Source organism: Microcaecilia unicolor, chromosome 1 (assembly GCF_901765095.1).
Source record: "Microcaecilia unicolor chromosome 1, aMicUni1.1, whole genome shotgun sequence".
In the NCBI taxonomy this organism is placed as follows: domain Eukaryota; kingdom Metazoa; phylum Chordata; class Amphibia; order Gymnophiona; family Siphonopidae; genus Microcaecilia; species Microcaecilia unicolor.
Window position 1 is genome coordinate 37,206,071 of NC_044031.1, and position 15,191 is coordinate 37,221,261.

At 43.6% G+C, this 15,191-nt stretch overlaps 1 protein-coding gene across 1 annotated transcript in view; it reads right to left on the bottom strand.

The window, feature by feature from the left end:
- Window positions 1–14,859, bottom strand: part of NOS3 (nitric oxide synthase 3) — a 235,114-nt gene extending 220,255 nt beyond the window's left edge. Inside the window, 2 exon segments of the mRNA XM_030195595.1 lie at window positions 767–869; window positions 14,708–14,859. Of these exon segments, the coding sequence (XP_030051455.1) occupies window positions 767–869; window positions 14,708–14,829 (225 nt within the window). The 5' untranslated portion in view covers window positions 14,830–14,859.
- Window positions 14,860–15,191: the final 332 nt, after the last annotated feature.

Consider the following 15,191-nt stretch of genomic DNA (forward strand, 5'->3'; position numbering starts at 1 on the left):
TGGGTTATTGCATTAATGCAGTCATCTGGGTTCTGGCCGGCACACAGGAGCAGGAAAGAGACAGACCTGGAACAAGCTTGCCAGTGTCAGGTCCCTTGGAGGCCGGGACTGTCCACTCCCTCAGCGGCCCTACTGGGCACAACAGAACACCTGAAGTCCTTTAACCCAGCTGGAAGCTCATGGACAGACAGTGCTGCCAAAAGATTGAACCAGGCCCGGGGCATGGCCGCCGGGCCTGGGGCGGGCCGCTGCCCCCCAATCGTCGTCCGCTGCTGCTCCCCACGATCACTGCCACCCCCCCCCCCACCCGATTGCTGCCGCAACAGGATTAAAATACCTTGGCTGGCGGGGATCCCGAGGCCCCGCCAGCAGAAGACGTCTTCTTCCAGTGGTGACTGCCTGCCCCTGTGGCTGCTTTTCCTTTCAGGGTATGCTCGGTTTCAAAATCGAGCATGCGCAACTGAGAGGAAAAGCGGTTGATCAGCAATGGGCAGGAGAACAGGCTGTAGGAAGATCCGGGTCCTCCCCAGCCTCCAAGGGGGGCCCGGTGTCGGTGTTTTCTCTCTCTTGCTCCTGTCAGGACATAATCACTCGGGTCCCATCAGGAGCAGGAGAGAGACAACCCAGTGCTGGCCCCCCTTGAAGGCCCGGGCCCGGGGAATTTTGCCCCTCTTGCCCTCCCTCTCGGCGGCCCTGCGGACAGACTCATGTGGGCTTACCAAGCCATGAAGAAAAGTGTTAAGGGAAGGACGGAGAGTACACTTGCCTGCTCCGATTGGGCATTCAGCGTGTCGTAGCACAGCGTGCCCGACTGCCAGTTCTTCAGCCGCATGTACTTCTGGACTTGGCTGGGGCACTCGACAGCAGAGCTGCAGCGGAAGAGAAGGCGACAGTGCAGTTATTTATATACTCAGGATCCTTCTGATGGCTCAAATATTGCTCTGTCTTCATTAGGCAGCTGTAATTTTTTAATTGCTTCCTGAATTGTAAAAGAATGGCCATTTGTGCTTTACAGAAAGTTGGTGATAGCTGAGGTTTCAGGATATGTTCCTACAGTCTCCAGCTAGTTCAACAAAATTTCATGGCCAAGTTTTATTTACATTTCTATTAATACTGCATTGAATTGTTTTTGATCTTTTTTTCATTTATTATTTTCCATATTTCACATAATACAAGATTACTCTTGCTCAAGCAATACAGAAAGGCAACGTATAAGAGGGAGAAAGTGTAACTACAATTAAAAAAATTCACAATTCTTTAGACCACAATATTTAAGGGGGAGGGGGGAAGTGGATAACAATAATGGGAGAAAATAAAAAAGTAAATCTCTTAGATCTGAATTAACAGATCATGAAAGACATAGCGCTGAAACAGATCCTTTATTAATATTTATGTCATAACAGAAAGACACTCAGATTTTCTTCATATTTAGAAAAGTCCTCAACTGCTCCAGGGTGAAAAACACATACTTCAGCCCTCCAAATTTGATCAATCATTTACATGGATATACTAATGAGAACATTGCACCCAACTTTCTTGCCTCATTGGCAACAACCTAAACAAAGGAAGAACACCAACATGCGGCCAACCACAACAGAAGGGAAAGAAAGGTCCTAACAAACTCACACTAACAAAGAAGCGACAACTAACAAAAATCCACATAACTCCAAATAGAGAAGATCCATACCATAAAATTCCAGTGGGTTACATCAACGCCAGATCCGTAGTAAACAAAACAACAATAGTAACAGACTGGATCTTGTCATAAAACCTTGACCTTCTTTTCATCAATGAAACCTGGATCCACGATCAAAAGGACCCTATAATCCTAGACCTATGCCCTCCAGGATACAAAATCATACACTGGACTAGAAAGGAAAAGAGAGGTGGAGGTATAGCACTAATCTATCAATCCCACTTTACCACCGAAACCACTGCTGAGTCCATAACGCCCCAACTTGAAATTGCCTCAATCAAAATCCATAACAAAACCCTGCGTGATCACCTGAACTGTGTCTTCTTTTATAGACCACCAGGTAATTGGAACGAAAGCCAGACAAACTTCATGGACTTCATCTCAAACACTTGTGTAACCAACTCCAATATACTAGCATTAGGAGACATTAACCTTCACCTAGAAGACCCAAACTCTATCAACGCACGAGAATTCAAGGAATTCCTCCACCTATGGGATCTCAGCCACATATGCAAGCAACCCACGTCAAAGGGCACACACTCGACCTCATCTCACACAGACTATCAACAGATCAGAACCTAATAATAACAGATATTAATTGAACAGAAACACCATGGTCCGATCACTACAAACTAAACCTATCCCTAAAATGGCGGAAGAAGGGTTTATACCGCATACAAGAATACACAACCTACAGCACAAGAGGTCAAGTTGACTTGAAAACATTCTGGCAACAGATATACAACAATGAATGGACAGCACAAACGGACTCCATATACTACCTCATAGAATGGGAATAAAGATGCAGAAGCATACTAGACAAAATTGCACCCTTACGTACAAGAACCTCACGTAGGCATAACTCGATACCATGGTTCAATGATGAACTGAAAAAACTAAAATCACAATCCAGGAAACTCGAACGAGCATGGAAAAAAAACAAAGGATGAATACACACACAATGCATGGAAACAAATACAAAGAAAATACAAATACGCAATAAGACAGGCCAAAAGGTCATACTATAAAACCAAAATAGAGCCAGATTACAAAGACGCGAAGAAACTATACCAACTCATGAACAAACTACTAGACACCACCCTGGTCACTACAACCAATACAGACATCCCATCTGCAGATAACCTTGCTAAATACTTCAATGAAAAAATTGCAAACTTACGCAACACACTACCTCAGGACAATACCGATATCAAAAACTTCATCAATGGTTTGGATCCAACCTTTGGAGAATGCCCAGCTGGCCGAACCTGGTCTAACTTCGCTCTCCTCACCGTCGAAACAGTGACCCAGGCGATTAGTAGGTTCTCCAACAGTCACTGTAATCTGGATACCTGTTCCTAGCTACCTAATAAAATCCGCCCCTGACCGCTTCATAGCAGACCTCACATCCCACACAAACTACATGCTTCAGCATGGTCTCTTCCCTAAAGACAATGGCAACATCCTACTCACCCCAATACCAAAAGATACCAAGAAAAAAACAAACGAAATCACTAACTACCACCCAGTAGCATCTATCCCACTAGTAGTCAAACTGATGGAAAGCATGGTAACCAAACAACTTGCTGATTATATATTCAAATTCTCAATACTACATGAATCACAATCAGGATTTCGTCCCCTCCATAGCACTGAAACAGTACTAATCACTCTTCTAGCCTGTTATGATTGGGGTCTGAACCCCTCTCAAACTTACCTCTTTCCTGGGGGTCAGCTTCTTAGCTGGCTTCTGTTTCTTTGTCTGTCCTTTCTGAGCTGGCTCTGTCTCTCTGTGCTGGCAGCTTCCAGCAGCAGGGCTCTAATTGTTTCACTATACTGCACCTGTGTGGGTAGTCTGAGTTGCTCTAACTCTCTTTGGGTGTACTGGCTTCAAGTGTTTCACGGTGTTGCATTGGTGTGGGTGGGGCCTCTATGGTTTTCAGTGTGCTCTGGGTTACTATGCTGTTGCCTGGGTCTAGGGAGTGTGACATCATCAGGGAGGGCCTTGATAAGGAAGTGGGTTCTTTCCTTCAGGGCCTTCGCAACGTTTGCTTCTGGCTACTTGCTTTAGGTCCAGTTTAGTTTAGTGCAGTCAGTGTGCACTTGAGACTTGTGTGTTTGACTTCCCTGTTTTTCCCTTTTGTTACGGTGTGTAGCACGCACTGCTGTTAGTGCAGTGCTGGAGTTTGGTGCTGGGAGCTCCCTTGTGAGTAAGTGTTTAGGAAGCACCTTTTGTTGTTGGGGTATTTGGCTTTCCTGCTTGTTTCCTTGTGCTTGCCCCGCTTTTCCTCATGACCTGTGGTTACCTGCTGTAGCTGGGTGCTTAGGAAGCACCAGGGTGAGAACCCATGTTTAGCTGCTGCAGCTTGGTGCTTAGGAAGTACCAGTGTTAGGTCTGGCATTTGTCTTCCCTTCCTTTTCCCTTGTGGTTTCCCTGCACCCCTGTTAGTTTCTGTCAGGAGCACTGCTGTTAGTGGAGGGCTTAGGAGCTTTTCTATTGGTGCTGGGCTTAGGAACACTTTTGGTCAATTTAGGAGTTAGGTGCACTTCAGTTACAGCTTGTTCTAGTCCTGGTCCCTGTGTCGTCCAGTAAGTCCTGCCGGCTACTCGAACCCATGAGCTCAACTCTTGGGGGGCTTAGTAGCTAAGTGCAGGTGAAGCTGTGTGGACCAGTCCAGTGTGCTCCAGTCCCGTGTTCCAGTCTTGTGTCCTCCAGTCCGGGGGACCAGTCCAGTATGCTCCAGTCCAGTGTGTTCCGGTCCGGTGTGTGTTCCAGTCGGGTGTGCTCCAGTCCAGTGTGTTCCGGTCCGGTGTGTGTTCCAGTCTGGGGGATTGCAGTCCAGTGTTCCAGTCCTGTGTTCCCCAGTCCGGGGAATTCCAGTCCATGTGTTCCGGTTCACTGGGCAGTGCCTGCAGTCCCTGCCGGTGTGCTTACCCAGTGTTGGTTGGTGGGTTTTGCCTGCTGCTGTCGCTCCTCGTCAGCAGCCCAAGGGCTCACGTTTGCTCCAGAGCCCAGCCCCGCGGGCTCTGAACCTGAGAACCTGACATAGCCAAATTCAAGCAGGAAATAGCAACAGGCAAAAGCATACTTCTCCTCCAATTCGACATGTCTATTGCATTCAACATGGTAAACCATAATATACTACTAAGACTACTAGATTACTTCGGGATTGGTGGAAATATACTTAGTTGGATCAAGGGTTTCCTAACCACTAGAACATATCAAGTGAAATCAAATTCAAACATATCATCACAGTGGAAAGCAGACTGCGGAGTACCCCAAGGATCACCATTATCACCGATCCTCTTCAACCTAATGATGACCCCACTAGCCAAGTCCTTATCCAACCAAGGCCTAAACCCTTTCACCTATGCAGACGATGTCACAATATACATTCCTTACAAACATGGACAGAGGACATAGGAGAAAATTCCACAATAGATTATGTTGCAATAATCAGTGTGAGAAATAACGAAAACATGAATAAGGGTATGAAGAGCGGAGAAGTCCGAAAATTGGCACAGCAATGAAACAACCTGTTGCAAAACCAGAGATGACAAAGATAGATAAATGAAAGGCGTGGACTACATAGAATAAGCAGGCCAGATGTTTAAACTCGACCTGGAAATGAAGGAGGAAAATGCTTGGGTGAAGAGCCAAGACTTAATGGCCACTTTAAACTTGAGAACAGAGGATATCCACAGAGATCTGTTGCCTGACAGCAGATTTTAAGCATGTTTCATTGAAAATAGATGGAAAGCCCCACTTTTAGACTGCAAAATTGCTTCCTCCATTGACATTAATAGACCCAAAATTAACAAATAATTTGGAATCCAAAAACAAACCAAAAGGCCAATTGAGCTAAACACAAACTGAACTGAAAATTTGTACTGTGCACATCTGTAATACACATATACACACACAAGTCCCTCCCATATGCACACTCCCCCACTCCCCCCACCACCTCAGCTGCTCCCTCACTCAGGAACCACAGTCACTCTTCTCCTCCCTCCCCTCCCCCTCCCCCTCCACACACTCATGCAAAACATACCCTTGTGCAATGATTAGAATACACACATTTCAGCTTGTTCACTCTCCCCTCTTCCTCCTCAACTGGGTTTTTCCTTTGCGGCCTGCTCATGCTTGTATTTCAATCATCCTGCCACCCCTAAAGGGCTTTCCATACTCGATGGCTGCTTCTGCCCACCCAACGCTACATTCACTGAGGGCATTTCATGCAAATCTGATGCATACTCACTGCAGCGGCTGGATGGGAAGCAGGAGGAAGCGGTTGGGTCCCTTGGGTAACAGCATTGAAGGCTACTGTGCTCACCACTCCTTTTTGACGCCTGCAAGCCATAAATACTGAAGCTCTGCTCTTTTCTGCTCCCAGGACTCATAACATTAGAATAGCCAAACTGGTTCAGACCCGAAGGTCCATCTAGCCCAGTATCCTGTTTCCAACAGTGGCCAATCCAGGTCACAAGTACCTGGCAGAAACCCAAAGAGTCAATATATCAAAGGGAACAAAAGATATTGTGATGTGAAAACTATATAGACAAATGGACCGGCAGCATCAGATATAGAACAGTGGCCAGGCTATTAGGTCTCCTATAGCACTCAGCTATTCCAGACCCTTGAGCCTACTGCATGATAGCAAACATTTGCCAAGCCGGACCCAAGGTCTTTTTAACAATCGTACTTTATTTAAATATCATATGTGACCATGTGCTTAAGAATAAAAATGCAAAATCTCAACAAACTTTCAAATTGCAACAAAATGTAGAATTGAAATGCTACCAAAATCTTGGGCACCCCAATAAAAATATGAAAATAGCGACTACTTATCTGCATAAGCAGAGTCAGCGCTGAAGAAGGAACTTTTTACTGCCCAAAGAGTAGCAAGATTCCATGCTGCCAATTCCCATTTCTGCATTAATAGTAGATTATGGACTTTTCCTCCAGGAACTTGTCCAAACTTTTTTTCAACCCAGATACACTAAATGCTGTTACCAAATCCTCTGGCAACAAATTCCAGACCTTAACTATTCGTTGACTGAAAAACTATTTTCCATTACTCGTTTTAAAAGTATCATATGTAACTTCATGGAGTGTTCCCTCAGGGCTGGCTTTACTATTAAGCAAGACTAGGCAGCTGCCAAGGGCAGCAGCTTCTGGGGGACCGTAAGGTGCAGCAGCAGACAAAGCAAACCAACACTTACTGAAAGCCACACAAACTCAAAGAACCATCGGGGAAGATAGGTAATGTTCAAACAGCTCTTTTACCTGGGTAAATAATTTTTGGAAATTTCCCACATTATACAAGTATACAGAAACATACAAACAAAACAAAGTTTAATATTTTACATGGTAGGGATCGGACCAGAGAGCAGCATGGGAACAGGGATTGAGGGAACCCATGGGATTCCCATGGGTATGGAAGTAGTTGCCATGTGATTCAAGCGGGAGTGTAGTCAAAAGCTGTGGTGACTCCAGAATGAGGCTTGGAATGCAATGAGAGAGGAAACTGGAGCACTAGAATGAGGGTGGAACGTATGGAGAGAGGCAGTGGGAACGCCAGAATGAGGCTTAAAATGCCCAGAGAGGCAACTGGAATAGCAGACTGAGGCTTGGAACACTCATGGTTGAGTAGTGAATGCCAGGGTAGAAACAGAGGACTGAAAGCAAGTAAATAACAGTGTTGACTCCTATGGGTACAGGTGGGGATGGAGGAGATTAATAGTGGGGATGGAATGTATCTTAGCAGGTATGTGAAATGTCTGTACCCATGCAGCTCTCTAGATCAAATCTGTAATGTCTCTCAGAGGCCTTTGGCTAACTATGTGGGTAGGCCCTGAAGCTTCAGTCAGGCTAACTTTCAGGTTAGGTCTATGTCATGCTGACAGTTTCATGATTGTAGAGGTTGTCTGGACCTTGCCCCATTCAAATAAGTGGAATCAATGTGTCAGCCGTTGTGCTGTGGCTTTCTTCAGGGTGCGCTGTGAGAGCTTCAGTTTGTCTTTATATAGTGGTTTTTCAAACCTAATTGGTTGGGGTTTGAGGTGGGTGGTTTTCACAGGAAGGCAGGAGCTTTTGATGGGAAATTGAGCCAGGAAAGTCTGTTGGATCACAAATTTGAATGTTGGTGGAAAAGTTCTTCTCTTCTCCTTATCAGTTTTTAAACTGTATACCACCTTGACTTGGTTTCCAAATTAGGTAGTATAGAAAATTGTATATAAACAATATCTCAATAAAATATTTTAACTTTGGAACAACATCTATTGGAGTAGTCATGCTCTGCTCCTTGATCCCAAAGGAATGTCCCAAGCCCTACGGACCTTAAAGCAAGTTGTCTCCCCTGCTTGAAGAAAGCCCAAGGGAGCCCCATGGGGGGGGGGGGGGGTAATGATGGCCCCATAACCTATGTGCTCCTTTGCCCCATTCAAGCATGGAAAGGGGGTTTACTTTAACACTGTAAAAACAGTGGAGTGGCCTAGTGCTTAGAGTACCAGTCTTTGACATCCAGAGGTGGCCAGTTCAAATCCCACTGCTGCTCCTTGTTATCTTGGACAAGTCACTTAACCCTCCATTGCCTCAGGTACAAACTTAGATTGTGAGCCCTCCTGGGACAGAGAAATATCCAGTGTACCTGGCAACGTGGCTGCGCAGGCTTCTGTTTCTGTGAGTCTGACGTCCTGCACGTACGTGCAGGACGTCAGACTCACAGAACCAGAAGCCTGCGCTTGCAGATCAGCAACGATTCTGGAATCCTAAAGAGTGACAAGATTCCATGCAGAATCTCAAAGAGTAGCAACATTCCATGTAGAACCCTAAAGAATAACAAGTGGAGGAGTGGCCTAGTGGTTAGAGCACCGGTCTTGCAATCCAGAGGTGACCGCTTCAAATCCCACTGCTGCTCCTTGTGATCTTGGGCAAGTCACTTAACCCTCCATTGCCTCAGGTACAAACTTAGACTGTGAGCCCTCCTGGGACAGAGAAATATCCAGCGTACCTGAATGTAACTCACCTTGAGCTACTACTGAAAAAGGTGTGAGCAAATCTAAATAAAATAAATATATTGCAAGTTCCAATAATCCAACCGAGGCAACAAAAGGGGCCCATTTTTGACCAGCATTTATAGAATTACTCCCACCCCATGCCTGGATTTCACTACCCTTTCGTAAAAGGACCTGATAAACACCACTTTGTTATTTTACATGTTCTAATTCATTGCGTGTGTGATTAATGAGGGCTGGTTCGCAGTGGACTTCCTGTGGGTGTTGCATATACACAATCCTTCCTTCACTAAAATACAAATGTTTGAGAACAGCTACTGTACAGAAGTGCCAAAGAAACATTAAAAGGCTAACATCAGGAAAATCATTCGTAATACATGCTGTAATAAAGGCAAATAGCAATTATTTTTATCTCCTACTTCTTGTTCCAAGATTTAGTTCATTTTGAGGCGTTACAGAGTAGTTAAACCTTTGAAGGGCAGCAGGTAAATTTATAAACTTCTCACACATCTCATTCTGGGGGGAGTTTGGCCAGATCATGGGCCGAGTTCTGAAGTGAGTGAGTAGATTATAAAACATGAACTAATTCTAATTCTGTCTATTTCTATTCTGCTATATCCATTTTCGATTTCAGAGTGAATACTAGCTAGAACTAGTGAATCGCAATTGTTTCCAGCTCTTCCCGACCCTTATGATAAATTACTTATAAATCAGTTCAAACTGAAAGCGTTTCTAAAATTAATTGAAAATATATAGGATGGAGAAAATTCATGAACTATTTTGACCACCAAATGACTTATCTTAAAGGCTGTTCAAAAGTCCATAGTTACGAAAAAGCAGCGTCACTAATTTTTTTTTAGCCTATAAATCAACTTTGTTAGAGCATTTTGAACTAATTTCAGCTTCTATTGTAATTTAGATGAAATTCCAGCATAAAGAACACTGCAATAAGATTAGAGCCTGGCTCAAGATCTGAAATTAGGTGCCACACACTGAGTGGGGTAGACCATAGATGCAAACTCATTCTAGATGAAATTGCTACACTCCAAAACCCTATACACAAAGAAAAAACCCTCTTCATGGTTCAACGAGGAATTAAAAAAACTAAAGAAACAAACCAGGAAACTAGAAAAAACTTGGAGCAAATCAAAAGATGATCTCACCCTGCATGCGTGGAAACAAACACAAAAGAAATAAAAGAATGACATCAAACGAGCCAAAAGAACATACTACACAAAACAAATCACAGTCACCGGAACAGATATAAAAAAACAATACAAAATCATAAAGAATCTTCCTAACACGAATCCAGTAACAACTTCACCATCAAAATGTCCATCTGCAGACCAGATGGCCAAATACTTCAACAATAAAATCACTAATCTGTGCAACACAATTCCTCACGACAAAACCAATATTGACACTTTCCTTGATGAACTGGACCCCGACTTTGAAGAGATCTCAGCAGATCGATATTGGACAAATTTCACCCCCCTCAGCACTAAGGAAATCTCCTCAACACTATCCAAACTCTCCAAGTCTCACTGTCACCTGGACCCATGCCCCAATTATCTTATGAAAAATGCCCCAGAATGATTCATCACGGAACTCACCACCCACTTAAATTTCCTACTTCAACATGGCTCCTTCCCCTCTGAATATGGCAATATTCTACTCACACCAATACTGAAAAACCCCAAGAAACCAGCGAATGACATCATCAACTATCGACCTGTGGTCTCCATTCCACTTCTAATTAAACTGATGGAAAATAGAGTGACCTCCCAACTTAACGAATTCATACAAAAATTCTCCATACTACATGAATCACAGTCGGGTTTTCGACCTGCACATACAGAAACAGTATTACTCACCCTGATATCCAAGTTCAAACATGAAATTTCAATTGGCAACAAAATACTTCTTCTGCAATTCGACCTATCCAGCGCATTTGACATGGTAGACCACGATATTCTCACAAAATTACTGAACAAACTAGGAATCGGCGGAAACATCATTAAGTGGATAAAAAGTTAGCACCACTAGATCTTATCAGGTCAAATCAACCTCTTCAATATCGCCTGCGTGGTCATCAAAATGCGGAGTCCCCCAAGGCTCACCTCTATCCCCGATCCTCTTCAACTTTATGATGATTCCTCTGGCCAAATCCCTATCCAAATCTGGCCTAAACCCCTTCATATACGCTGATGACATAACAATATGCATCCCTTTCCAATCCAACCTCACAGAAATCTCGGAGAAAATAATCACTGCCATGAACATCCTAGCATCCTGGCCAACGCTTTCAAGATGAAAATGAACAAAGAAAAAACTCAATGCCTAATCCTTTCTTCACAACACTCTACTCTGCTCCAAACCACCCTGAGCACCCCTGACGTTACAATCCCAATATCTGACAATCTAAAGATCCTTGGAGTGACATTAGACAACCACCTAACTTTAGAAACTCACGCCAAAGCCACGACAAAGAAGATGTTCAACATGATGTGAGTACTGAAGAGAGTAAAACCATTCTTCCCACAGAAAACTTTCCGCAATCTAGTACAATCCACAGTACTCACCCATGCCGACTATTGCAACAGCATCTTCATTGGTTGCAAAGCCCAAATCATGAAAAAACTCCAAACCGCCCAAAACACAGCAGCCAGACTCATCTTTGCCAAATCACGATTTGAAAGTGCAACACCACTTCGTGAAAAACTTCACTGGCTCCCTATCAAGGAACGAATATACTTCAAAGCCCACACAATGATCCACAAGATCCTCCATGGCGAATCTCCAAGCTACATGACCAACTTGATCGATCTTCCAGCCAGAAGCGGGACCAAATCTTCTCGAACATATCTCAATCTTCCCAATTGCAAAGGCCTCAAATACAAAACCTACTACGCATCCAACTTCTCCGTTATAGGCAGCCAACTTTGGAACACCATACCTCGACATATCTGAACAACCAATGAACACCTACCCTTCCAAATGCTGCTGAAAATTTACCTCTTCAAACAAGCCTACCCAAACGACCCAACTTAATTCTCGAACCTAAACCATACCACTAGCACTACCCATACCCCAATCCTTTCCCCCACATCTCTTCCTATTGACCTACTCTAAATAACTATGTTATCTCTGTGATACTTTGTACCATACTTTGTAAGCCGCACTGAACCTGCTATTGAGCGCGAAAGAGCGGGGTATAAATGCCACAAATAAAAAAAAAAATAATAATATACCCCACATTCTAGTTGTGACTTCTGCAGGATTTGCACTACTATTTTATAAAGACACGATAGTAACATATGGAAGTTTGAAAGTCTAAGTGCTTTGAAAATGAGCCCCTATAGGCACTGTGTCTTTAAAAAATAGGATAAAATTGGCGCCTACTACTACTACTACTACGAATCATTTCTATAGCACTACCAGTCGTACGCAGCGCTTCACAATAAGTGGTCTGTTATAAAATTACTCCCTTGAAGAGCTTTGCCTGCTTAGCATTACAGATACTAAGTAGGAGCATCGTTTGCTGAGCCTTGTCAAAGCCCCATGCTGGCAGCACGGACATAAAGCAGGAATACAGCACGGACAGCTGAAGAGCAGATCGTCATCAGCACCTGCAGCACCCATACATGTAAAGCACGAATACAGCAAGTGGATCATCGTAGCCCAATGTTGGTGTCATGTTGATACAACAAATATTAATAAAGCAAGGTCAGCTGAAGGATGAATCTCCATCAGACCCCCATGCAGTCACTGCACTGATTTTATGAATATACCAGAAACCTGAACAGATCCATGCAAGTGTCATACTGCTGTATGCAAAACAGGAATACAGCATGGACAACTGAAGAGCATCTCTTCATCAGAAACCCCCAGAGAGGTTTCACATATACATCCTAAGTAGAGGAGTGTGGTAGCCGTGTTAGTCCACTCTTAAGGTTATCAATTAGAAATCAAACAAAATAAAACATGGAAAAGAAAATAAGATGATACCTTTTTTATTGGACATAACTTAATACATTTCTTGATTAGCTTTCGAAGGTCGCCCTTATTTCCGATCTGAGGAAGAAGGGCGACCTTCGAAAGCTAATCAAGAAATGTATTAAGTTATGTCCAATAAAAAAGGTATCATCTTATTTTCTTTTCCATGTTTTATTTTGTTTGATTCTATTGATAACATATACATCCGAACCATGAATATAGCATTGACAGGTAAGAGCAGATTTTCCTCCAAGCCCTGTCCATGAATACAGAAAGAACAACTAAAGATCAGATCTTCAGAGCCCCATGGTAGCATCACACCAATACCTAGAGAGCAGGAATACAGCATAGACAGCTGAACCGCAATCCTCTCATTCTCCTACAAGCAGTATAGCATAACATGTAAAGTATGGCTATAGCAGAGACAGCTGATCTGCATCAGAAACCCATGCAGTGCATACAGTATAACCCAAGTATACAGTATGGACAGCTAAAGCAGTAAATATTTATCAGAACCCCTTGCAGGCAGGCCAACCAGAGTGGATTTCCCTTCAGAATTTAAGGTGGGAGACTCGGTCATTCTAGTCGACCCCAAAATTTGATTTCTTAGATTCAACACTTTTGTTTAAATCTCATCTTGAGCTTCGATGAAAAAGATTTTCTTTAAATTTAAAGTATTAAGATTTGATACCCAGAAGGCAATTTAAGATCAGTTCCACATACACTTGTGCCTATTTGATTATTGCAACTCTGTTTTGGGGTATATACCAACTAATTTGCTAAATTCATTACAATTAGCACAGAATGCGGCAACCCAAATTGTGTCTAGAACTTCAAGATTTGATCATATCTCCCCTGTATTACAGAAAATACATTGGCTGCCAATTAAATGGCACAGACAGTTTAAAAATGTTGACTCTTATTTTTAAAACTTTGAATGCCGATGTCCCCCTTTCATTGGTACATTACTTTAGATGTTGTTTTGTTTTATTGTTCTGTTTATAAGCAAGTGTGAGTAACGTAACCTATGCCGATTGACACTGGGAACACGTATATCATCACACTTCCGCACGTAATAGGTGAAAAAGCTCTCTGATATTCATAAATATTCACTCTGTTGAGTTGACGTGTGTTGCTTTGTGGTCATTACTAACTCTTAAACAAGCAGTGGCCTTCACATGGCTAGACAAGGCGTCCCTATCACCCATGCTCCTGATGGGTCACTGTGGCAGGGGAATTCTCAGCCTGAGGGAGAAAGTTAAGCCAGGGTGGCACAAGTGGTTAAAGAAGAGAGCAGCCATGCAGGGCTAAAATTCCAGATTAAATGCTGTCTGCTGCTTCCAAGACGTCTCATTCATGAATTCCCAGCTTCCCATTTGTGATGTTGAAACCTAAGTTGTGCCAAATCACAGGTGACAGAATATGCCGTCATTGGCATGGATTGTATAGAAGGGCATCTTTTCTAAGTCGCAGTAGAAACATTTGCCAAAGACCATATCTGTCACTGACTGACTGCACACAACCCTTCACCGCCTACATCACCCCAGGCAGTGGAAAAATACTAATATCCAAAATGCTGTGTGATTTTTTTTTTTTTTACGTTTTCAGCTCCATGTCTTAGTAGCAATAATGTCTTTGGCTGCTTGCCTTTGCCTTTTAGTTAAAAGTCCTCATCTCTATTGAAGGACGCCTAACTTCCAACTTGAGCAGGCATCATACAACGAAACGCAGCCACGGTATTCACTTAGATTGAGAACTCTGGTAGCCAGAGCTGAACAAATGATTTCAGGTGAAGGGCAATTTTTTTGGCAGAGGTTGGCGTACAGCAGTGCTCACCAGGACCTATTCAGATGGATACAAAGGAAAGTTCAGGAGCCTGCACCCTCAACTAGGAGGACACTGAAGTGTGTTACAAGGTCATATAAGACACAGAAAGACTCCTGAGGAAGACCTAAAAATGTGCGAGACACATGCAGGGCTGGGGAAGATGCCACTTACCTTGCCCTCTCTCTCTCTGGCTGGATGCTCTCTTCTTTCTCTGGACTCCTGTACTTGGAGCAAAAGTTAAGTGTGAAGGGCTTGCCTCGGAGGTTACTGCCAAAGCTGGAAGCGTTCCCCATCCTTTCAGTCTCCTCTGTCTCAGCTCTGCAAGGCTGTGACAGGAACTGGCTTTTCCTCTTCCAAATGCACAAGAGAAAAGGGGCACTGCTGACTCTTGCCTGACCCCAGCCCCTCCTCCCCACTCTCCTGCTGACTACTACACACCTCCTCACTGCCCAGCCCTACCTCCAGTCCAAGCTGACTGTGGCATCTCTGCTTCTTCATATAGTACCAGGACCTGCATTTGCTTATAACTTTGTGTGAACCCTGGTCTCTAGTCTCTCAACTCTAGAGTGTAAGCACTATCAAGCAGGGACTGTCTCTCCATGTTCAAGTGTGAAGCACTGCGTACGTCCAGTAGCGCTATAGAAATGATAAGTAG